Source organism: Candoia aspera, chromosome 9 (genome assembly GCF_035149785.1).
Source record: "Candoia aspera isolate rCanAsp1 chromosome 9, rCanAsp1.hap2, whole genome shotgun sequence".
NCBI classification, from domain to species: Eukaryota; Metazoa; Chordata; class Lepidosauria; order Squamata; family Boidae; genus Candoia; species Candoia aspera.
In genome coordinates, this window is record NC_086161.1 from 5,102,960 (window position 1) to 5,126,126 (window position 23,167).

At 43.8% G+C, this 23,167-nt stretch overlaps 2 protein-coding genes, 1 long non-coding RNA gene and 2 other non-coding genes across 6 annotated transcripts in view; all 5 read right to left on the minus strand.

Moving 5' to 3' along the window:
- Positions 1 to 659: 659 nt before the first annotated feature.
- HSPA8 (heat shock protein family A (Hsp70) member 8) lies at positions 660 to 5,561 on the minus strand. The gene is made up of 8 exons (XM_063311603.1): positions 5,320 to 5,561; positions 4,235 to 4,440; positions 3,871 to 4,023; positions 3,229 to 3,784; positions 2,721 to 2,923; positions 2,071 to 2,269; positions 1,461 to 1,693; positions 660 to 1,040 (listed from the first exon to the last, which is right to left on the minus strand). Exons 1-8 carry the CDS (start codon positions 5,540 to 5,542, stop codon positions 855 to 857), a joined length of 1,959 nt encoding a protein of 652 aa, XP_063167673.1. The 5' UTR covers positions 5,543 to 5,561; the 3' UTR covers positions 660 to 854.
- On the minus strand, positions 1,272 to 1,366 carry LOC134503016 (small nucleolar RNA SNORD14). Its single transcript, XR_010068493.1, has one exon. It is a non-coding gene; the product is annotated as a small nucleolar RNA SNORD14 (small nucleolar RNA).
- On the minus strand, positions 2,550 to 2,643 carry LOC134503015 (small nucleolar RNA SNORD14). The gene has a single exon (XR_010068492.1). It is a non-coding gene; the product is annotated as a small nucleolar RNA SNORD14 (small nucleolar RNA).
- A 3,007-nt stretch (positions 5,562 to 8,568) lies between the features above and the next one.
- LOC134502685 (uncharacterized) lies at positions 8,569 to 10,373 on the minus strand. The gene is made up of 2 exons (XR_010068475.1): positions 9,330 to 10,373; positions 8,569 to 9,296 (listed from the first exon to the last, which is right to left on the minus strand). It is a non-coding gene; the product is annotated as an uncharacterized LOC134502685 (long non-coding RNA).
- Positions 10,374 to 11,156: 783 nt separating this feature from the next.
- The window catches only part of CLMP (CXADR like membrane protein), a 36,334-nt gene continuing 24,323 nt past the window's right edge, over positions 11,157 to 23,167 (minus strand). For both annotated transcript variants that reach the window (XM_063311175.1, XM_063311176.1), the window contains exons 2-7: positions 20,129 to 20,286; positions 18,488 to 18,689; positions 18,215 to 18,379; positions 17,356 to 17,478; positions 15,450 to 15,588; positions 11,157 to 12,245 (exon numbers count right to left, since the gene is read on the minus strand). In XM_063311175.1, the coding sequence (XP_063167245.1) occupies positions 11,951 to 12,245; positions 15,450 to 15,588; positions 17,356 to 17,478; positions 18,215 to 18,379; positions 18,488 to 18,689; positions 20,129 to 20,286 (1,082 nt within the window). In that variant the 3' untranslated portion in view covers positions 11,157 to 11,950. The remainder of the gene's footprint in view (positions 12,246 to 15,449; positions 15,589 to 17,355; positions 17,479 to 18,214; positions 18,380 to 18,487; positions 18,690 to 20,128; positions 20,287 to 23,167) is intronic.

Sequence of the window (23,167 nt, forward strand, 5' to 3'; positions counted from 1 at the left end):
GATGTTTATCTGAACCAGGTTGGATTCTACATCCTAAATACTTCCAGTTCTTGTAGTCCCACCTTCAATACTCTTCAGCATTCAGAAGCATTTGATGGAAATCTAGCATCAGGCCAGTTGATAACCTGTAGGTTTTTTTGCTTCATTATAGGCCTAGTTATTAAGCTTGTGTGTTGTTTCAGGTTAAACACAATAGGGAATACTGACGTTTCTTGCCTTTTTCTTGACAGAGGCACAAAACTGCTTTAAGAGATGAAGACACCCAATTCCAAGATTCCCATTTAGAAGGAAACCATATTCTCCCAGATTTCATGGGCTGTTGGTGGTTTCCTGTGCAAACACCAAGCAGGCCTCATCCCTCTTGTTCCATTTCAGGTGAATTTGACTCAGTGGTGACACACGTTGATGCTTTCCACTATTAGAATTGGCAAAGCTAGCTAAGATGATGCCATAAATCAGGTACTATGGAAGTTTACCTGAAGCCAGAGACCTACTGAGCATTGTGGGCTCTCCAATCTGTTCACAGGTTTCTCAACGCTGGCAGCTTGTACATGTGTGGACTTTGACTCCCAGAATTCCCTAGTAAACATGCTAAGAAATCCTGGGAACTGATAGGGATTTACAAAACAGCGGGGTAAGAAAAAACAGAACACGTGCTCCACATTGCCAATTAAATAGGTTTATTGGGATTGGAATTACATTTCCACTTTTTCCTTATACAGTACTGGTACTGGTAAAGTGCAGCATTTACTTCCCTTCCCTGTGCACATGTTCAAAGTACGAAGAATGCCCTTGTAATTGTCTTGAGTCCTTCAGTTCTGAAGGTGGCCCACGGAGTGCCACGTCATGGACCTTTAGTCAACCTCCTCAATGGTTGGTCCAGAAGATGCCCCTCCTGAAGGGGGTGCACCACCACCAGGGAAGCTGCCAGGCATGCCTCCAGGCATGCCTCCAGCACTCTGGTATAGCTTTGTTATGATGGGATTGCAGACTTTCTCCAGTTCCTTCTGCTGGTGCTCAAATTCTTCCTTTTCAGCAGTCTAAAAATAGAGGGGAAAGAGAAACATTGTAAATCTCTGGACATTTACTATGAGCTGATGGGCCTAGAATAACCTCTCGATTAGTGATGCCCACATTGCTGTGTCTCAAGTAATGGGCTCAGAAGACTAGTAAACAAAAAAAGAGAAGCTAACTTCTCTTGAGGGGGCCTGGGTCCAAAAGGCAAGCATTTTCAACTAAGCTGGAAATAATGTGTGATGCAAATACAAGGGTCGCTCAGACATCCAAGGAAGGTGTTTTGGCCAACACAGGTCTTTCAACCTTCTGGTGGAAACTACGAATGGTTTTGGAACCTTCATCCCTGCGACCACAACTTAGACCTTTTAAGAGTCACTGACAGCTGCCTCACTGTGATGCTAATGAACCTCTGCAAAGGATGTTCCAAGAAGTTTGCCACAGACCTGATTTTTATCCAGCCAGTTGATGATTTCATTGCATTTGTCCAAGATCTTCTGCTTGTCTTCATCACTGATCTTCCCTTGGAGCTTCTCATCTTCCACAGTTGCCTTCATATTGAAAGCGTAGGATTCTAGGGAGTTCTTGGAGGACACCTTGTCTCTCTGCTTTTCATCCTCAGCCTTGTACTTCTCAGCTTCCTGGACCATACGCTCAATGTCTTCCTTACTGAGCCGACCTTTGAAAAAAACAGGGTCTGCTAGTTAATGGATTTCCTTTGAGGCTTCCATGCCAAATACTCAATAACCTGAAATTGTGGTACTTCTCAACTTATTTTAAGCAAAGTAGTTTCAGAGGATTTGAATAGGAATGGCTGACAGGACAGAAGCCAAATTGTTAGCCAAGTAGCTTTATTAATGTTGTCCAGAGTTTTGCTGGGTGAGGTTGAAAGACTAAACTGTTTAAGGTCCACTGAACAGACATGTCAAGGCAAATAAGGTAACATAACTGAGGCAAGCGGCCAGTGAAGTAGCCAGAGGCAAGGCCGTAGGGACCAATCAATGGGACTTCATTTGATGACTTCTAAGCAATGCCCAACCTCTCTACAGAACTTACCCTTGTCATTGGTGATGGTGATCTTGTTCTCCTTGCCTGTGCTCTTATCGACAGCAGACACGTTGAGGATGCCATTGGCATCAATATCAAAGGTTACTTCAATCTGAGGCACACCCCTTGGAGCTGGAGGGATGCCAGTCAGTTCGAACTTGCCCAGCAAGTTGTTGTCCTTAGTCATTGCTCTCTCCCCTTCATACACCTGAGAAGGCATGCAGAAAACGTGTTTGAGTGGGCCCTAGCTAAGCTGGGTATCAATTGTGGGTTACAATGGGAAATTCACCCATTGAGGGGGAAACCTTTGTCCCTGTGGGCCTTTATGAAGCCTAGCATGACCAGTGGAGGAGGGTGGGAGTTGTAGTCCAGGTACATCTACAGATATTTATTCATTAGTTCTATTTATAAACCTCAAACTTCCTAGTTTCTACTACTAAAATGAAGCAGCCCTGAAGAAAATTAGCAGGACCTTTTGACCCAGGTGGTCGCTCAGACATCCAAGGAAGGTACTTAAGCCAACATAGGTCTTTCAACCTCTGGTGGAAACTACGAATGGATTTGGAACCTTCATCATTGCAACCAAACCTTGGCCTGCGGACCACATTTTGGTGATGACAGAAATTCTCCCCTACGCAAAGCCTATGGGTTTTGCATACCTGAATCAGCACCCCTGGCTGGTTATCAGAGTACGTGGTGAATGTCTGAGTCTGTTTGGTGGGGATTGTGGTGTTGCGTTTGATCAGGACTGTCATGACACCACCAGCTGTTTCAATGCCCAGGGAGAGAGGAGTCACATCCAGCAACAACAGATCTTGCACATTTTCAGATTTGTCCCCAGAGAGAATTGCAGCTTGAACAGCTATGGAAAAATAAACAAGTAAATACATACATACACAAACAAATATGAGCAACATCCCCCAAAATGTGCCTGATTACCCTAGCAGACACTTTACTTTCTCAGATGGCTTTGGGTTATCCATTAAACAAATTCTGGCTGAAGCTACAAAGGATGTTAAATAGAACGCACTTGGGCAAGATGGCAGAAAATGACATTCACAGAAGATTCCAAGATTCGTCTACAAGGAAAAAGTTTTAACGGAGCAGCTACGGTTCAAAAAGTTCTGATTGTTCCTGGCGGGCACAACCGAGTTGCATTGTAATTACCTGCACCGTAGGCCACAGCCTCGTCGGGGTTGATGCTCTTGTTGAGCTCCTTGCCATTGAAGAAATCCTGAAGGAGCTTCTGGATCTTGGGGATGCGGGTGGACCCGCCCACCAGCACAATATCATGCACCTGAGATTTATCAAGCTTTGCATCCCGCAGAGCTTTCTCCACGGGATCCAGAGTGCCACGGAACAGATCGGCGTTCAGCTCTTCGAAGCGGGCTCTGGTGATGGAAGTGTAGAAATCAATACCCTCGTACAGGGAATCGATTTCAATACTGGCCTGAGTGCTAGAGGATAGAGTGCGCTTTGCCCGCTCACAGGCTGTGCGGAGCCGGCGGACAGCACGCTTGTTTTCACTGATGTCCTTCTTATGCTTCCGCTTGAACTCGGCAATGAAATGGTTGACCATCCTGTTGTCGAAGTCCTCGCCCCCCAAGTGTGTGTCTCCCGCTGTAGACTTCACTTCAAAGATGCCATCTTCGATCGTGAGGATGGAGACGTCAAAAGTGCCACCGCCCAGATCAAAGATCAGCACGTTCCTCTCGGCACCAACCTGGGGCAGAAAAAGAAAGGGTCAATGGAAAACCCAGGGCAGAAACCAGGGAGCCCCATTTCCCAACCTCGAGGATCCCTACTCACTTTTTTGTCCAAGCCATAAGCAATAGCAGCTGCCGTGGGTTCGTTAATAATCCGGAGCACATTGAGACCAGCAATGGTTCCAGCATCTTTTGTTGCTTGGCGCTGGGAATCATTGAAGTAAGCTGGGACTGTGACCACAGCGTTTGTAACAGTCTGGAGGGGAGGAAAAAGGTTACAAGAGTGGGGCAATTCCCTAGGGCACTGTTTCTCAACCTCAGCCACTTTAAGGCATGCGGACCTCAACTCTGCCGGCTGGGGAATTCTGGAAGTCGAAATCCACGCATCTTGAAGTTGCTGAGAAACACCGCACTAGGCACTCGCTTTAAATTTGACTATGCTCTCTTACGCAGTTTGAAGAACTCACCTTTCCTAGATATGCCTCCGCGATCTCCTTCATTTTGGTTAGCACCATTGAAGAAATTTCTTCAGGATAAAAGCTTTTGGGTTCTCCTTTGTATTCTACTTGGACTTTGGGCCTGCCGGCATCGTTCACGACAGTGAAAGGCCAATGCTTCATGTCCGACTGCACAACAGCGTCATCAAATCTGCGGCCAATCAGACGCTTGGCATCTATTGAAGATATTTTAGTTGTTGTATGTGCTAATTAAAACTGCTCTTCAATCCCTCTTAGTTAAAACTTGCAAGTTAAAGTACACACTTTATTAGTTTAAATATGCATTTCTCAACCAGGGTTCCACGAGAGGTCACTAGGGGTTCCCTGAGAAATCACAATTTATTTAAAAAATTATTTCAGATTCAGGCAACTTCACACTAAAGAGGTAAGTTTCATTATTTTTAGTGTAAAAACACTGTTACTGCATACATACAGGCCTACCCATGAAACGAATATAAGAATTTTGGAACTTCTGGCCTCTATTTGAGCCTGAATGTGCAGGGGTTCCCTGAGGCCTGAGAAATATTTCAAGGGTTCCTCCAGGGTCAAAAGCTTGAAAAAGGCTGGTTTAAATTGTACATTCTAAAAATGAGTGACTGTAACAGGTAGCATTCAAGACAAGATTGTAATTCCAGCGATTTTATAGTTAACAAAGGTTAACTTCCAAAACCATTATGTTTACAGAAGCCCTGAGGAGTTACAACTTAAGTTCCCACTGCTTCAGGAAACAGAAATCTGATTACCACTGTCAGCTAGTATTAATAAAATCCAAGTGTTGGAATTATGTCACTCTACCTGCTGTGAATATTGTCACTGCTATTATCTATGTTGATTGCTGTATTAGATTAACAAAGTTCAACTTCTGAACTTTTAAGGCTTTCTTAAGCAAGATGTTTAAATAATTTAGCCTTTCCTAGGAGCCTCCAGAACACCATCTCAGTGACATTTTTTTAAAGCAAAGATTACTTTCAGCCAAGGTGGTTACAGGTACAAAGGAATTCCTAAGTGCTACGCATCTCCACATAGTAACCCCTTCCAGGCACATGACTCCTTACCAAAGACGGTGTTTGTGGGATTCATTGCCACTTGGTTCTTTGCAGCATCACCAATCAGTCTCTCCGTGTCAGTGAACGCCACGTAGCTTGGAGTGGTCCTGTTACCCTGGTCGTTGGCAATGATTTCCACCTTGCCATGTTGGAAGACACCAACGCAGGAATAGGTGGTGCCCAGATCAATCCCAACAGATGGTCCCTTAGACATGGTGAACTGCCAACACATTAAAAAATTAAGAAATCAGCCATTAGTCCACACAGAACATCTCTAGCTCATGACCTAAAGCAGTGTTTTTCAGCCTGGGCTCCTTTAAGAGGTGTAGACTTCAACTCCCAGAATTCATGCTGGCTGGGGAATTCTGGGAGTCTAAGTCCACACCTCTTAAAAGGGGCCAGGGGGAAAATATTGAGCTAAGGCTTTAGGAAAAGGTTAAATAAAGTTTTTTTCCCTTCATTGGATGAAACCAAACGACTCACCTAGCACTCACCTAGCACCCAGACCGTTGCATCTTAACAGTATGCAAGAGGATCCTGGAAAAGCCTCCCCTGGACCACCCGATCTGACTCAGGAGCGATCTTGTAACCATCCTACGCATGCCCAGAGGATTCCTAGACGCTTCCCTCCGCGGGTGCAATTCCACTCGCCCCCGCCTGGCCCGGATGGGCGACCACGTGGCCCGGCCGAGCGCGAACCCGCCCGGCCACGTGGCGGCGCCCTGGGGAAACCCCCGCGGCGGGCGGGGCGGGGCGGGGCTTCGGCCCAGCCACGTGCTCCGCTGCCCGGGACCGGAAGAGCGCGCTGCCGAGCACGTGCAACAGGAGCGGCTGGCAGGCGGCTCCCTCGCCCCCGCGCTCCGCTCCCGGCTCCGCTGCTGGAGGGCGGGGAGGTCGCGAAGGAAGACCCCCGCCCCAGTTTCCCCCCTCCCTCTGCTCCGAGCGTCTCCCGCCGCCTCCGCCGCCCATTGCGGGGGCACGAGCGGGGCTCTTCCCTGCTCGCCGGGGCCGCTTCACGCCAGAAGCCTCCCCCGGCCAGGCAGAGCCTCCAGACCGGCAGGCGGCGGCCGCCGGAGCCGCCTGGGCCTGCCCCCCCCATGCCGGGAGGAGGCAGGGCGGCGTAATCGCCTTAGCTCGGCGGCCCAGCCCCCCCGCCGAGGTCGGCCGGCCGGCGGGGGCCGCGACTCCGCACGGCGCTCGAGCCGGGGAAGGCCAGGCTTTGGCGGGGGCGCCGGGGACGAAGCCCGGCCCGGTCCCCGATGCACTGCAGCCCCCGCACCCCTCCCGAGCAGGCTCGCCTCTGCTGCCCGCGGACCCTCGCGCAGGGTCGAGACAAAGGCTCGGCAGGGAGGCGGCGGCCGGCCCGGGAGATCCAGCCCGGGAAACCGGCGTCGCCTCGCGAGGAAGGGCAGCGGGAGGTCGCCTTCGGAAGCGACGCGCCGCCCTCTGCATCGCCCGCGCCGGAGCCAGCAGCCCCCGCTTCCCGGCGGCAGGAGAAGAGAAACCGCGAAAAGCGGAAAGGAGCTTTTCCCCCGTTAAGAACCAGGGGCGGCCCTCTGCCGGCCCGAGGGGAGGAGGAGGAGAGGAACAAAAAATTACCTGCTTCGCCCGCCCGCGCGCACAAATAAATAAATAAAATAGCTGCCACGATACCGGCTGGGGACAAGCGGCTTCCCCGGGCTGGCCCCGGACCTTATATACCTCTGGAGAACCTTCCAGAAGAGCTACGCCTCTTTCCGGCCAGGCAGCCAATCAGGCGGCCTCGCCGGTCGGCCTTCCGCCAATGGCCGCAGCGGCAACCCGTGACGCAACAAAGAAGGGCGAAGGGGGCGGGTTGCGACGCGCGTGAGTCAAGGGGAGCCGGCCGGCTTTTTCCTCCTTTCTTCCTCTTTCCCTTTTTTCTAGAACGTTCATCCCTCCCAGAGCGAGGGGAAGGAGGCACGCTCGAGCTCGGTGACGTCTCCTGGAGCCAATGACCTTCCCGCATGGCGCACCTTATTTGCATAAGCAGACGAAACAAAGGGAACGAGGGAGAGGCGATTCGGCGCCTCGGGTTGCTGTCGAGACGGAGCCAATCGCTTCCCAGAGTGGCGTTCCAAGATTTGTATAGAACCCGATGGACGGGGAGGGGCGACAAGGCCCCTCATAGAAGAGAAAGCGGCGGGGAGCGGCCGGGAGGGAACGTTCCGTGTTGGGAAACATTAGGAAAGGAGCCAATCCGATTCCCGCGCGGGTCGACCGGGAGGCCGTTGGCCAATCGGCTCGCGAGTTAATCCGCGCGCAGGAAGGGGATGGGCGTGCCCAGGAAAGTCGCCTCCTTGGAGGAGACGGCGGTGACAAAATGGCGGCCGAGCTAGCTGGGTTGCTGCAGGGCGTGGGCGAAAGGCCAGGGCCGGGATTACCGGAGGACGCGAGAAGAGCGGCTCGATGAAAGAAACCCTTCGGGAGAGGAGCAACAAACACCTCTCCCGCCCCTGGCTTTCCATGTCGCGCCAGGCCTCGTCTCAGCCGTCCTCGCTCTGAGGCCGCCTGATACTGGACTACAGCCCCCACAATTCCCAGCGGCAGAGGCTGGAGACAAGGGAAGCTCCTGCCACGGCGGGGCGGCCTTAAACTTGCTGGCTGGTCAAAGCCCCCGTCGCTGCGAGGGCAGCACTCTGCGCATGGCCAAGAAGACCCTTGCCCTAGAGCCGCTTAATGCAGGCCGCGGGCGCTGATAGGTCCCAGTGCGATCCATTGATTTCAGTGCCAAGGTGACAGCGCCTTATGGCCTTTCTTGTGCCTGAAAGGATTTTCTTCTTCTCTCCTTAATCCAAATAGGAGATGACTGGTAAAACTATACCAAGAAGCAAAGGCCGAGGCAGATTTTTCTAAAGCCAAGGATTTGCAGAGACGCTGAAAGATTGGGAGGTGACCCTGCTTTTTGCCCTGACAAACTTGGGCAAGAAGACAGCTGAAGAAGCAGAGCAGATCCTAGTTCATCGCTCAGAAACATCGGTCAGCCAGGCCCTGCCTGGATTTACCCAAGATGTTTATCCATGGTTTGCTCAAATGTTGTTGAGCGCCTCAACCTCACCCTGAAATAAAAACTGGCCGGAGGAGTTTATGTTTGGTTTAGCTGAACTGCGGTATTGGTTTGGCAGCCTTTATTTAAAAAGAACAATGTCTTAAAATCGTGGAATCAAAGCTGTTTAAAATAAATATTTACTTCCCTTTGCTTTGCTCATTCTGAGCACAAGTTCATCGATGACAGCAGACAAGGTGTTCTCAGTTTACCAGTTCAAGAATAGAAAACAAAAGTAGAGATTTATACAACAGTACTACGTAGTAAATTGCATACAGGATAACAATATTTAAACAATATTTTACAAAATAATATTTGGCTGTTCATAATATGATGTTTCCCTTGTGAAATACTATCTAGAGTCATTGAGTTCAAAGCCTTTGTGCTTAAATATTCCCTTTAATAGTGAAATCCTTGTGATTTGAAATACTGTATTTTCTTGCGCCATTATTTCTTCCCTCCTTAATATCAGAAATTCATTTACATTGGATTCAATTTATAATCTCATTTATTCTCTTCAGTAGTAGAATCCAGATCATCTGCTTCACAGTCAAAGAATTGCAGAGTTTGGCTGGTGAATATAATAAAAATTGAAGGTTCGAAACGTGCTGTGTGTATAATAAATAAACTTGACTAAAATCTCTTTAGTGGGATTGGCAACATAGTGTCTAGTTGTACAAGTATGCTCAGATAGCTCCCCCCTCAAGCCTCCCATGGATTTCCCTTTTTGAAGTATAAAACATTTTAAAGATTTTTAAAACAACAAAATCAGCGCTTGAGTGTTTGGAAGGCCCAGCAGCATTCCAGCTACTGTCCCTTTCTTTTTCGGCATGCTTCTGTATTCCTGTGGCTAAAATACAACTGAGAAAGGAGAGGTTGGACAGGTAGACGGCCACAGATTTGTCAGGAAAAAAGGAAAAAGCTGCTGCTGGGTAAGCTTTCAAGACTGGGTGACCTAAGAGGAAGAGAGTGAGTTAGGAAAGTCAATGAAACATGGGTAAGATGGAAACCAGGAATATGGGTGATAACGAAGAATAAGCTGTGTAAGCATAAGTGTAATTTAAAGGGTAGCTATAAGAAGGATAGAGTAGGTGTTTTTAGGAGGAGGAGAAAGGAGACAAGCCAAGGAGTTGGAAAAAAATGAGCATGAAGAAAACTGGTGGGGTGAAGAGATGTGCTTAATTGGTGAATGGGGTGCATGCATGTTTTTGATTTAAAAGGAGGCAGAACTTTCAGGAATTTTTTTAGAAAAGTATGTGTATTTGTAGAATGGGATGTTTGGGTTTTGTTGCATTTTAGTACTGTGGGGCATATGCACTTTTTGTGCTTTGGAATACATGATTTTGGAGTGCTATTGGGAGTAGTTCATTTTAGAACTGGGTAATATTTGCGTGTGATTTAGGGAAACTGCTTAGGGTGTTTTATTGGAGCAGAAAACTAATTCAGTGTGTGCATTTATCACCAATTTCTCTTTCAAGGAACCTGTTGTCTCCGCTGCATAGTAAATTTTGTGATTCCCCATTGTTTACAACAGGGATTTTGTCATGGTGCCAGCTACTTTCTCAGAAATAACTGCCAATAGCCCCCCCCCCCCAAAAGAGTTAAGACAGTTGTGCTCTATTTTGTAGCAAATCCTCCTAATTATTTGATTTCTATACCTGGCTCGCTAAGCATTGATTTTAAAAAAACGACTGAATAGCTTTTTAATTCAGAACGTGGTGGAAACAGCTTGGGATAGATCATCATGATCTGATGATCTGCATTATACTGAGTGATGAAATAGTTCATCTGCCTTGTATTTTACTTTCTTCATGTTAGGGTTCTGCATTATGGAGCTTCATGATAAATTGTAAGCTGAATTGCTTTTTTTATATTGGGTTAACCGTCCATGAAGGGATAAAATTGCTTGGTTGAAAGGGGTGGAATAATCCTAACATTCTAAACAAACATAGACAGGAAGCCTGTCATGTCTGGTACTTACTTCTGAGCAAGTATATATAAGACTCTGCTGAGGAATTCGTGCAATGCTGACTTTAATCATAGTTGAATGTGCTTCAAGATACTCCAGGAATTTTGTTATGGAGACTTGCAAATTAAGTGTGTCTGTTGTATGGATGGAAGCCTAGTTCTTATTTCTTGTGAAAATAGCTTTCTGTCACAGCCTTATACGATCTGTAATAGTGACTGCCCTGCATTATCAATGCACATCCTACTTTTGAATCCTGAGTAACCATTTATAAATTACTCTTATAATGTATGAGTCTAGTGGTTCTGTTATTTCCTTCTTGCTGAGTGTGTTTAAGAATGTGATGGAAATAATCCCCATGGAATAATATCAGTTTAAAGCTCATCAGCACTGCAATCTAGTTGGCACTTGAAGGCAAACATCTTGCATTTTCTTATCCTTAAAGCCAGGTAATACTAGCTGCATCCATGGGTGAAACTTCTCACTTTGGAGAGATGAATGCATTCCTAACACTGATGCTGAAGTCTCTATTTTTATCTCATTTCCATTCTTCATACTTTCTTTAAATTTTGCATTTAGTCTTACAAGTTTGAGTATGCTATATCCATCAAAACTGTCACATCTTCTAGATTATTACCTCAAAATGTTTACTAATCATGACATTGTATTGTTTTTTTAAAAAATGCTTCCTCTCCCCCCAAAAATTTTTTGGCGCTACTCATCCTAATAATGGATGTCACTATGTCCAGCATAGAGAACAGTATTTTAAAACTCTTCGAAACACATTTTTTAAAAACTTGTACATGGAATTCAGGATTTGTTTCTGATCTCACATTCTAATGATCCATTAGGATATAATTCCCTTCAGTGGAATTGCTTCTTATTTATGAATATATACATACATACAAATACATTAGCTTGGTCACAGTGGGCTAATATTTATATTCTTTAGTCGTATTCAGTCATACATACCTTCTTAAATAAATGCAGTTCCATGTTCACGGAAGGTCCCTCCAGTAAAGAAGACCAATTATAGCCCAGTATTGCTTCTTGCTTTTTTCCAGAGTTACAGCTTTTGTTGGTGATTTGTCCAAATGTTGGTAATTCAAGAAAAAAGCTATATGCAAAGTACTGTCAGTTTTCTTTTGAAGCTGATCTGACTTAACATCAGCAGTGAAAAACTGAGGTCACAACTGGGAGGACAATTGTGTATGTATGCATTTCATTTTCCCTTCAGAATTCTCTTGGACTATCTGTATTCCACTGTATTCTTTAAAAAAGCAATTGGTTCAAAACTGCAAAATGCTATTCCCATTGCGTCAACATTCCCTTATCTCCGTGTAAGGATTAATCACATTTTTTAAAAAAAAAATCCTAAAAAATAGAAATCGTTTTTACAAGTCAACATGAGTTTTTTTCCCCCCAAGTCTGCCTGTACAGTATCTCATAACAGAAAGATCAGAAATACTGAGGGTTTTTGTTGTTTGTGTGTGTGTGTGTGTGTGAATATAGAAAACAAATGTTGCATTGGAAAATAAAATCTAATTGCATAATGCTGGTGCGTGTAAATTCTGGATATGATTCTGGAGCCAGAATAGCTGGAACAGCAATCAAACGGTTTGAAAAGCTCGACTCTGAGCAGGCACCCTTGCAGTGGTAGCTTCTGTTTTCGTCAGAGTGGTGTAGTTACTTCTCTTTGGCTCAATTTTCCTGCCATTCATTTCCAGGTGGCTGTGCTGTGTTGGGGTTAGGTGAGGGGTAGCTTCTGTTGACAGTGTTTGCTGACTGCGAGAGGCACTGTTTTCTGTTGATCTAGTTGAGGAAGAACCAGAGTGTGAACTTCTGGAACCCAAAGAGGAAGAGCCAGGCTTGACCAATCGGGCTTTGGGTGCCTCTGCATCTTCTCTGGATTAAAAGAAACAAAAAGTAAAACGATTAAAAGTCCAAGTAATAAGGACCAGTAACATTCATACAACGTAGATTCCTTAATGGGTTTGAGATTTAACAAATGGTCTGGGTTAGTTGCCAGCTGTCTAGCCATGTGTAGTAGTAGGTAGCTTTTTCAAACCACGATCGGTGAAAAGTATTTTGTCAACTATTCCTGTTGACAAAATACTTTTCACCCACCATGGTTAAAAAAAATGTAGCAGTCTTTAAAATAATTTTCTCTGGAATACTGTTTTGTTGTTGTTGGTTGCACAGTCAGCCAGATGTTTAGATTTGGCATTTTTATCCACCTAGCGAGTCCTTCCCAAGGATCTAGGATAGGCAGATGTTGCTTGATGGTGTTAAAGGTATCGTCGCAGGATGTAAGCTGTTCCAAGCAAAGCTGCCTTTTGCAATGGACTGGTGGTGATTTTGTCAATGCCGATGGTGTTCAAGTGTTGTTGTTAGCTGCTGAGCAATACTATTTGATACATGGTAAAAGCAACCTGTAGTGGCAGCAGTAGTAGTGTTATTTTGAAAGCTTCAAGGTGACAAAGCATTTGAACCTTTTTTTCACTCTTGACCTAGGAATAAGAAACCTTACTATAGGGGCACCAGCTGTGAAAATAAGGCATTCTCTGGAAGTGACCTATTATTAATTTTGTGATGTCAACTACAGAGTCTGAACTACCTTTTGTTGGAAACTGGGTGACAGATCTTGTGTGTGTGTGATATTGTTAGATATGGGTTGAATTAATTTGTGTGTATTGTATTGCCTATATCATGAGACTGTTATATTTTGTGCTCATCCCCACCCGGAGGGACTCCTTGGAGTAAGGGCTTCCTGGTTTTGGACAGCAGGTTACTTCTGAAAATCCTGAAGTAGAAAGCTTCTAGACCAGGGGTTCCTAAAAGTTTTGCCATCACACCTCCCTTCATTGTAATCTTAAGGTACACACTTCCCCTAAAAATCCAAACACCAAAATGAACAGAAATGAACAATAAAAACAATACAGTGAAATTTGGGGAAGGTGGATTTATTGTAACAAGGTAACTAAAAGGTTCTTCATGCCTTTCCTGGACTCTTGTCTGCACCTCCCCAAGGGAGGTACACCTCACAGTCTGAGAAACCCTGTCCTGGGCAGGGAGATCCCTTCCTAGCCGCTCCCTCATGATACAAAAAGCTTTCCCTCAGCTGAATCACCCATGGAACCATAGTACTTTTTTGTAAAACATGGGTAATAGGCTGGTAAAGGTACATTAGATTGAGAAATAGAACTCTTGTGAATAAATTATACTCAGAAATAAGGCTCTCAATATGGATACGAATGCTCCTGACATTTAGGCAGGGCTCTGAGAGTCTTAAACATCATTCATTTCAGTTTCCTGATTGTTTCCAGGAATGTCTTGCTATCATTTCCTTTTCTGTGGTCCTGGTTCTCCCCTAATTAATGATAACTGGGCTTAGCTTGGTTTGCATGACATGCTAGGCTAAGACCAGATTTACTAATTTATAGGTTGATGTGTTGTAGGAACCTAGACATTGAAGTTACTTAATGGCTCATTGCCTTGTATGAACCTGGCAGTTGGGTTAATTCACCAAACCATGGTTTAGTTAATCATAGGTCAGCATGCAGACAGAACCTTTGACTCTGCCTTGAGAAATGGATTCTCCCTCCAGACCCTCTGTCTGAATCCTGGGAGTGAATTTTAGATGGCTGAATGTCACCTACATAATTGCCCTGTTTCTGGCTCAGCTGAGATTCACACCTAGGCAGAACATCATCTACCTTTTACATGGGTATTCACCCTTCCTAGATTATGGGTTGTTGGATCAGCCTACAGGTCCGAGTATAGTTTAGAATTCTATTTCTGTAAAAAGCTGCAAGTACAATTAAAACTGGTGCCAGCAACCAGTGTTGAGGCTGACTACTGTGCTACTGAAAGGCACGTAGATACTTCTGTCTTCCGTGGATTTGTCTACTCTCCTTTAAAAGCTTGTCCAAGATCCATCTACAGCATGATACAGTTTGCATCTCAGTTTTTTATCCAAATCCGGAATTCTAGCCACTGGTTCTTGGATTTCCCTCAACTATCGTGGTTATTTTTCTCCCTTACGTTTTCCTGTGTTAAACATGCAAAAGTCATTTGTGCTGGTTTGTGGCATCCTCTACTTTTCTTCCTATATCAGTTAATTTATAATCCTGTTATATGGCTTTCAGGAACTAGCAGTGAAATAAAAAAAAAGACCCAGACACTGAAGCTGCACAAAAGATGAGCAAAAGAAAGTAGGAGACAGAACAGGGAAGAGATAAGTTCCAAGTAAAACAAAACAAAACTTTTTGAGATTTTGATTTTAGGAAGAAAAAAATCAATTTAGGTAAATCAAGGAGATACCTGAGGATTTTTAATGATTGCTCCAGAGGCACGTAGGTCAACATGATTTGATTATAACAAGGAAAGGAATATAAAGGAGGGATGTGTAATCTCAAATAGAATTAAACTGCAGGGATGTTTTAAGTCATAAGGGAGGTGTTGATTGAGTCATACTTCTGGAAACTTCCTGTAAATGCCCCACAAAGAAAGTACAAGAAACATCTAGCAAGAGGAGACTGAGCAAACACAGAATATTTTCATCTCACAGGAAGGAAACAAGTTATGAAAAGTGTATGCACCCTCCCATGGACCCTGATGGCTAAGTAGTTCAAAATTGTGAAGGAACCCCTCATTCTGTCTTTGAAAATGTAAATGTAAACTTGTTATACAGTATATAGAAGAAGAAGAGCTGTATCAGAGGGGGAAAGATTCTTGTTTTTTCCACAGGGCACTGCAGTTGTAATCCAGGGAAACAAATGGCATAATAAATACGTTAAATCTTTAAAAGTAGCACCAAACTGTTAAAAGATTTTAACTTTTGGCAGACTGTTAGCTCATAGAGCACACTAATATTTCTCACAACTCAGATTTGCTCCGTATGGTCTCTGGAAGAGGTGTTTCGGAGCCCTACTATATGACGTCCTTTAAAACAATGCTGGTGATTGATTTTGGAATTGCATACAATACATTTGCTTTATCGCTGGCTTGTATCCTCCCAGGTCTGAGGCTGTTCTGCAACAAAGTTAAGGGACTTCATCTTTACAAGTTTTTGAATACTTAAATAGTGGTTTTTAGAGAGGCAATTACCTGATTTCATTTGGAGTCTCTTCTTCGTATTTATTTTTTTCTTTCCTTTTGATAGTTAGCCACACAACCAGGACAACTAGCAAGGATACCCCTATCACTCCACAGGCTGCTCCAGCAATGATGCCAACATTTGGGGGATCTGTTAATTTAGAAACAAATGCTAGGTTTTATTTGTAGTACAGCCAAATACTGCCCTTGTAGGTCTGGCGTCTGTTGCATAGAAGTTTTCAACGGGTCTCCTTTCTTTTGTCTCAAAATTGATACTATGTTCTCATTGTCATTAGTCACAGGAGGTGGCAGGCCCTGGCCAACTTTGGCTGATCTTGAAAAAGGTAAACAAATTGGACCTGATTTGTACTTGAATCAGAGATCACCAGGAAGTCCAAGTTGTACATTGCTTTGGGAAGTTGCAAAATTATTCTGGAAGAAGTTAAAAACAAACCACTTCTGTATAGTTTGCAAGGAAACAACATGGACATGTTTGTGTAGTCACCAGGAAATGAGCGTGATTCAAGGGAGACTTTCCATTGCTAAACTGTGAAAAACATTGTAACACAGGTTAAACTGAATTAACTTGACCCTGGAGTGGTGGGTTGGTTGGTTTTTTTTCCCCCCCCCAGCCAATGCATGTCTGATAATGCAAAGGGTAGTAATTTATCATTTCACATATTCAGTAGTGCTGTAATCCACCCTGTTGCATACAGACCATTAATTGCCATAAATGTGGTTAGTGTTACATCAGCTTTCTCTTGCATTGCAGATTTGACATAATGACTTCTGGTTTAGATTTAAAACATTAAATGTTTTTGGTATTGGCATATTTTCCACATTAGACTTTCAATTTTTAAAAATTGAATGCTGATGTTGAATACAAGTAGAGGTTGACCTGGATGAAGGAAGCATGCCCTTCCCAGCCTTTTTAGATACCTCTCAAGTATGGTATCCTTCTGGGCTGCGCATTGGGGTAGGGGGCGCTATTTAAGGTTGTGTTGCTCTTTTCTAAAGAGCAGTTCCATTTGATAGTCATGGAAAAAAGCTCTAAGTCCCACAGGGTCAGCTACCACCCCTTTGCTATTTAACATCTACGTTAAATTGTCAGGTGAGGTCATCTGTAAGGTGGGGTAGAGTTTGATTAATACTCTGATGATCCTCAGTTATACATCCTACTTCAAACATAGCCAGAGATGCTGCAGAGGTCTTAACCCAGCATTTGAAGTACTGGATGGGATGAAAGAAGCTCAAATTGGATCCTAGCAAGGCAGAATTATTGGATGCCCAGAAATGTTTTGCTGCAATTTGATTGTGGTGATTCCTTTCAGTGAGGTCACTCCTCGGAACAGCAAGTCCCTCACTGGGGAGTTCTGTTCAACTCCCGGCTCTGTGGCTGGGCGTGCCTTTCCCTGGCCTAGACTGGTGTGCCAGTTGCGGCCCTTCCTAGGCCAGGGAGCCCTGGTGACAATGATTCATGCTCTGTCATCACACATTTGCATTATTGAATCATGCTCTACCGAGGGCTGTGCCAGCACTACAAGGTAGACCAGAGCAGGAAACCAACTCCCCAGGGAGACTAAACTATACTTTATTGTGGTAGGCTACAGTAACAGAATCTTGTGAGTCTGATGGTGCTTTTGCTTCCCTCCCCTTTATGCCCCAGGGACTCGGGGAGTATCTTCTGAATACTTTCCCAGGGCTTAAGGAATGCTGCTGTCCTTTTGATTTCCATAACGGTTCCTGAACATTTGCTTCCAGGCCATTTCCATGGCTCTCTGCAGGTTGCTGTAGCAGCCCGACTGCCAGCGGGGCAAGCTACCATTGCAGCACGATGCATGTGCTCTGGTTGCTGCCCTGGCTGCCAATAGTTTTCCCGAGCTCAGTTCAAATCTTCCTAGAGTTCTTTCATACTTACATTGCACTGTCACCTGTATAGCGCAGGTGTCCTCTCCTGCTTCGTTGGAGGCAGTACACTGGTATGATCCTGTGAACATCCATGTGAGATTCTTCATAATAACTTGGGCAGGATTAGACAGATCTAAAAAAAAAAGAGGAACAAGGTTAGATGAACTTTAGCGCATAATCATATCATTAAATTATAGAATTAATTTGCTGGTGTAAAATACAGCAATGGCTTTAAATAGGAAATAGAATAGTTCATGGGGGAGTAAGTTTAATAATAACCAGCCCCCAGACTGATGGGTTTTAGGCATTTTTAAAACTCGCCTTTCAGGTTGGTCTTTTCCCCACCCATTAACTCCCTTAAAACAAGTTTTTTTTAATTGATTTTTTTAAAGTCTGGTTTTTACTGGACTTGTAAACTGCTTTGATATTCTGTGCAATGAAAGGCAGCATAACAATAACTTCTAGAGAAGGGCAGTCAAAAGGTGAAAGGTGATTGAGTGATCTTCAGGAGTCAGGGAACGTGTGTTAATTTTTGCCATCGCCCTAGTAATTTACTTGAATCCTTTTTGTTATTTAAATGCTTTCGGTTGGGAGAGATTGCTGTATGTATGGTAACTGGGCCCATTTCACCCAGAGGCACTTCTACTACCACTGTTTAAAGATGTGTGTTCTCCATTTAAGCGGCACACTCTCAAGCATCAGACCTTAAAAGCAAACTGTGCATCTCGGAATGCGAGGAGTAAGCCTGCTGTTGGCTGATCACATCGGCTGCGTCTGAGCGTTGAGGTTTGAAATGTTAGCAGATAGTGGTGCTTTCCACTTTGGTCAGAAACAGGGTGACGGGATGGGTTTGAACCGGCAAAACTTACTGAGCCGTGTCAAGGGCGGCAGGGGTTCCAGTTTTCCCTTTGCATCGACACGCTGCCACGTGTACATTATAGGGGCTGTGCCGGAGACAGAGTTACATTGTAAAGTGATTTCTTTTCCTTCTGATGGTTCCCCTTCCTTCCAGCATTTGGGTTTGGAAGGTTTCTCTGGAAAGGAGGAAAAAAAATCAATGAGATCCTTTCTGTGAGTCAGAAAAATTGAACGTTCAACAGAAAGGCTAAATACTTACTTTGAAAACATCGTGACAGTCTTACCTAGAACTTTCAGCGTGATATGAGTCCATTCGTACTGTCCAGCATTTTTTACTTTGCACGTATATTGCCCAGAATCGCTTGGCTGCAGAAGAGAAATCTCCAAAGAGGCATCTCCAGTCAGGAAATTGGAGGCAAATGAAACACGACCCTTTTGTTCTTCGATCATATCATGATAGATGTTGCCTCCTGCATAAGTGATCACCTGGGAGACAAAGTTGCTCATCAATTTAGCTTATCAGCATGGCCATTGCTAGTTTAGCAAAAGGTTCCTCATGGTATTAAATTCCTGCCAGCTTTTATCTGTTCACAAGATTGTAATCTCACCAGCTATGGTTACTCACTTCACACAACCAATAACAGGTCCTCCAGTCGCATGATTCCAAAGCGGCTGATAACATTGTGCACTGATTCAGTTTCATAATTACCATAGGCCCTAACAGTTCTGTTGGCCACACTCTAAATAGGTTTGTCTGTAAATCCAGAGTTCCCACATATTTCCTGATTAGATAAGGAAGACATGTATATTTCAATTGAGTTTAAGGAGATGAAATATGGAGTTCTCAATCTCTAAAAGTCAGACTAATCATCTCCAAATGACTGTTTATAACTGGAATGGGCAGATGGATTCATTTTGAAAGATCTGCCAGTCTGTTTTGCTATTTAAAGAGAAGAAAGCTTATTCCAAGCCTTATGTTGGGAACTATATTCTCTCTTGGTCCCTGCTTCTAGCATTCAATCATTAGGACAGTTTCACTTAAAAGATCGTATAGGTCTGTGTGCTTAGTGAACAGCACTTCAAGTTTTCAAGCTGTAGTCTGGAACCAATCATAACCTGATTTTGTTGTTGTGAAAGGATTATCTCACACTTCATTTTATCAGTATAGCTGAGAGTTTGGGGAAAGTTGACTGCTGCTATTGCAAAACAATTGAGAATGAGTAATACTTGGCTGATCTGTTCCAAGTCACCCAGAAAGCTGCAGTAGACATCAGTGTATCTTCTGCTATCTTTGCTCTGTATGAAAAAAAGATAGCCAGTCCACTTAACTGAGAGGCGATCCTCAAGATGGCTGTTGGGTACTGGTATTCCTGAATTTCTGAAGTTTTCTACCAACTAAATTGTATATTTGATGGCTTGTCATGACTCGTAATTTTGACTGGGCATCAGTCATTCTTGAGTCTGGTTGGAAAAATAAATAAGTTTTCAGGGCTCAGATAACTGCTGTGAAAGCTGTGTGCATTGCAGGAAAATCAGTGTGTGATTCACATTCCTATAAGCCGATCCTTTCCTTTTGACCTAAAATCACAATAATTGAGGGCTGTGTAGCTAAAGCAAAAGGGAGATTTGGGGTGTGTAGGGGCATCACAAAGATTCCTTGGTTTAAGGAGTTAACAGGCAGGCAGAACGCTTATGCTCCAAAGCACCCTTTTGCCTTCTGCTCAGCTCTCTATTAATTACTCCTGATACATCAGCATGTACAAAGATGCTATTTGCAGTGTGCATCTGCAAGAAGGCCTCATTCATAGTCTTGTGAACCCACATGCTTTCTCACACCTAAGGCTGTTCCATACATATTGACGATCCTAGGAAATGAGCCACACGCTGACACTTTAGAGACTGTGCAATTTAGGGCTGGGACATACCACTTTGGGTTCTGCTTCAGAATTCTTTAGCAGCCACTCAATATCCAGGCTTGCTGGCTCCAAAAGGTGCAGCCGATGATGACAGGGTAAAGTCACGTTTCCTTCGGCCACTCTTTTAAATTCTGTTTGAGCTTGTGACATCCAAGTAGAACAGGAGGCTGAAAGAGAAGAATTAAGCCAGTTAACAGATTCTGATCTCGTAAATAATGCTCTTTCTATTTGCCTTTCTGGTTGCAATGTGGGTCAGCCAAACACCCAGAAATCTATCTTCCATTCTCACAGTACCCTAGGTACTTCTGCTGTGCATAGTCCTTCTTCACCTGGACATAAAATGGTGCTGTCCAGGGTTTCTGATTTGAGATTTAATTGATTTGTACTTGCTTTTAAAAAAAAATGGATGGTTTACTTTAGCTGCTGGTTCCTTTTCTTTTGGAAAGATAAAATGGGAAACAGGGACGTAAATCTCTATTGGGGGAGGAGCTGATTGTTAACAAAAAGAACAATGCATACTCAGCGATTAATGATGTTTATTTTTTATCAAAACAAATAAATAATACGTCTTTGGGTGCATTAATCTAATTATAGGTTGGTGGATTAGCATTCAGATATGCAGTGTTTATAGGGTGCAGCTCTGTCTCAAGTTTGTGTGTATTTCCAAACACACACAAGGATTGCTTTAAAAAAAAAAAAGCAAAAACATGTTACATCCATGGGGACGTTCCACATCTTGGACTCAATCTGTGGGGTCAGATATTTTGGAAGAACAGGGAAAAAGTCTGCTTGGAATTACTTTTGAATATTGAATTACTTTTGAATATTTCAGTCTTAATCTCAGCAGCTTTTATCTTTCTCTCCTTTCCTCCCCCCGCCCCCCCAAGAAGTCCTTGAATAACTTGTGAGTATATCATCAAAATAAACTCCTTTAAGGTAATGTGGCTGCTCTTAATCCCTGTTTACCACAACAGCAGCTTCTCTAAAAATGAATTATATCAAAGAGGTGTGTAGTCCTTACCCAATGAATACATATATTTTTGCTATATAATTAGAACTTCAGTATATGCATAAAACAGGTCTATTTTTTTCATTTGTTAAGTGTTGGTAGCTAAGCAATGCAGTCCATATTCCCCAATGACTTGAGCCCTACTTTCCCACTGGGATTTCTCACCTTTGAAAACAAGGCACTGTTTACAGAGGTATCTCCCTCTTAGAAGATGGAAATCAATAGCAACTTTTTAAAAAAAATAAATATATTTTGTGAGTTGCACCACAAGAGGGCAGAATTCACTCAAAGGACAATGTCATGCCAGGCATTTGGACTGATTTTTGTTTTGATGTTAGTGTATGTGGTTGGGAAATTCCTAAATTAAGATGTAGACAAAATTGTGACTTCCCCATTTTAAGAAGAAGCAATTTTGCCCATGTATTTATGAATGTCAAGATGTCAAGATAGACATTTTGGGTGTCAGTGAACTGAAATCGACTGGAATGGGCCACTTCACATCAAATGACCACCAGATCTACTACTGTGGACAAGAGGACCACAGAAGAAATGGAGTAGCCTTCATAATTAATAGTAAAGTGGCTAAAGCAGTGCTCGGATACAATCCAAAAAACGATAGAATGATCTCAAGTCGAATTCAGGGCAAGCCATCTAACATCACAGTGATCCAAATATACGCCCCAACCACAGATGCTGAAGAAGCTGAAGTAGAGCAGTTCTATGAGGATCTGCAGCACCTACTGGACAACACGCCTAAAAGAGATGTTATTTTCATCACGGGAGACTGGAATGCTAAGGTGGGCAGTCAAATGACACCTGGAATTACAGGTAAGCATGGCCTGGGAGAACAAAACGAAGCAGGACATAGGCTGATAGAATTTTGCCAAGACAACTCACTCTGCATAACAAACACTCTCTTCCAACAACCTAAGAGACGGCTTTATACGTGGACTTCACCAGATGGACAACACTGAAATCAGATTGACTACATCCTTTGCAGCCAAAGGTGGCGGACGTCAATACAGTCGGTAAAAACAAGACCTGGAGCTGACTGTAGTTCAGATCACGAACTTCTTCTTGCACAATTTAGGATCAGACTAAAGAGATTAGGGAAGACCCACAGATCAGCTAGATATGAGCTCACTAATATTCCTAAGGAATATGCAGTGGAGGTGAAGAATAGATTTAAGGGACTGGACTTAGTAGATAGGCTCCCGGAAGAACTACGGACAGAAGTTCGCAACATTGTTCAGGAGGCGGCAACAAAATACATCCCAAAGAAAGAGAAAACCGAGAAGGCAAAATGGCTGTCTGCTGAGACACTAGAAGTAGCCCAAGAAAGAAGGAAAGCAAAAGGCAACAGTGATAGGGGGAGATATGCCCAATTAAATGCAAAATTCCAGAGGTTAGCCAGAAGAGATAAGGAATTATTTTTAAACAAGCGATGCGCAGAAGTGGAAGAAGACAATAGAATAGGAAGGACAAGAGACCTCTTCCAGAAAATTAGAAACATTGGAGGTAAATTCAGGGCAAAAATGGATATGATCAAAAACAAAGATGGCCAGGACCTAACAGAAGAAGAAGAGATCAAGAAAAGGTGGCAAGAATATACAGAAGACCTGTATAGGAAGGATAACAATAACGGGGATAGCTTTGATGGTGTGGTCAGTGAGCTAGAGTCAGACATCCGGAAGAGTGAGGTTGAATGGGCCTTAAGAAGCATTGCTAATAACAAGGCTGTAGGAGATGATGGCATCCCAGCTGAACTGTTCAAAATCTTGCAAGATGATGCTGTCAAGGCAATGCATGCTATATGCCAGCAAATTTGGAAAACACAAGAATGGCCATCAGACTGGAAAAAATCAACTTATATCCCCATACCAAAAAAGGGAAACACTAAAGAATGTTCAAACTATCGAACAGTGGCACTCATTTCACATGCCAGCAAGGTAATGCTCAAGATCCTGCAAGGTAGACTTCAGCAATTCATGGAGCGAGAATTGCCAGATGTACAAGCTGGGTTTAGAAAAGGCAGAGGA

Bases quoted from the DNA above. Each gene is read 5' to 3' on its own strand.
- HSPA8 (XM_063311603.1), bottom strand. From the start codon at position 5,542: ATGTGTTGGCAGTTCACCATGTCTAAGGGACCATCTGTTGGGATTGAT. The intron at 3,785-3,870 runs GTGAGTAGGGAT...TTTCTGCCCCAG, and splicing joins CTTATGGCTTGGACAAAAAA to GTTGGTGCCGAGAGGAACGT. The intron at 2,924-3,228 runs GTAATTACAATG...ATTTTTCCATAG, and splicing joins GGCTGTGGCCTACGGTGCAG to CTGTTCAAGCTGCAATTCTC.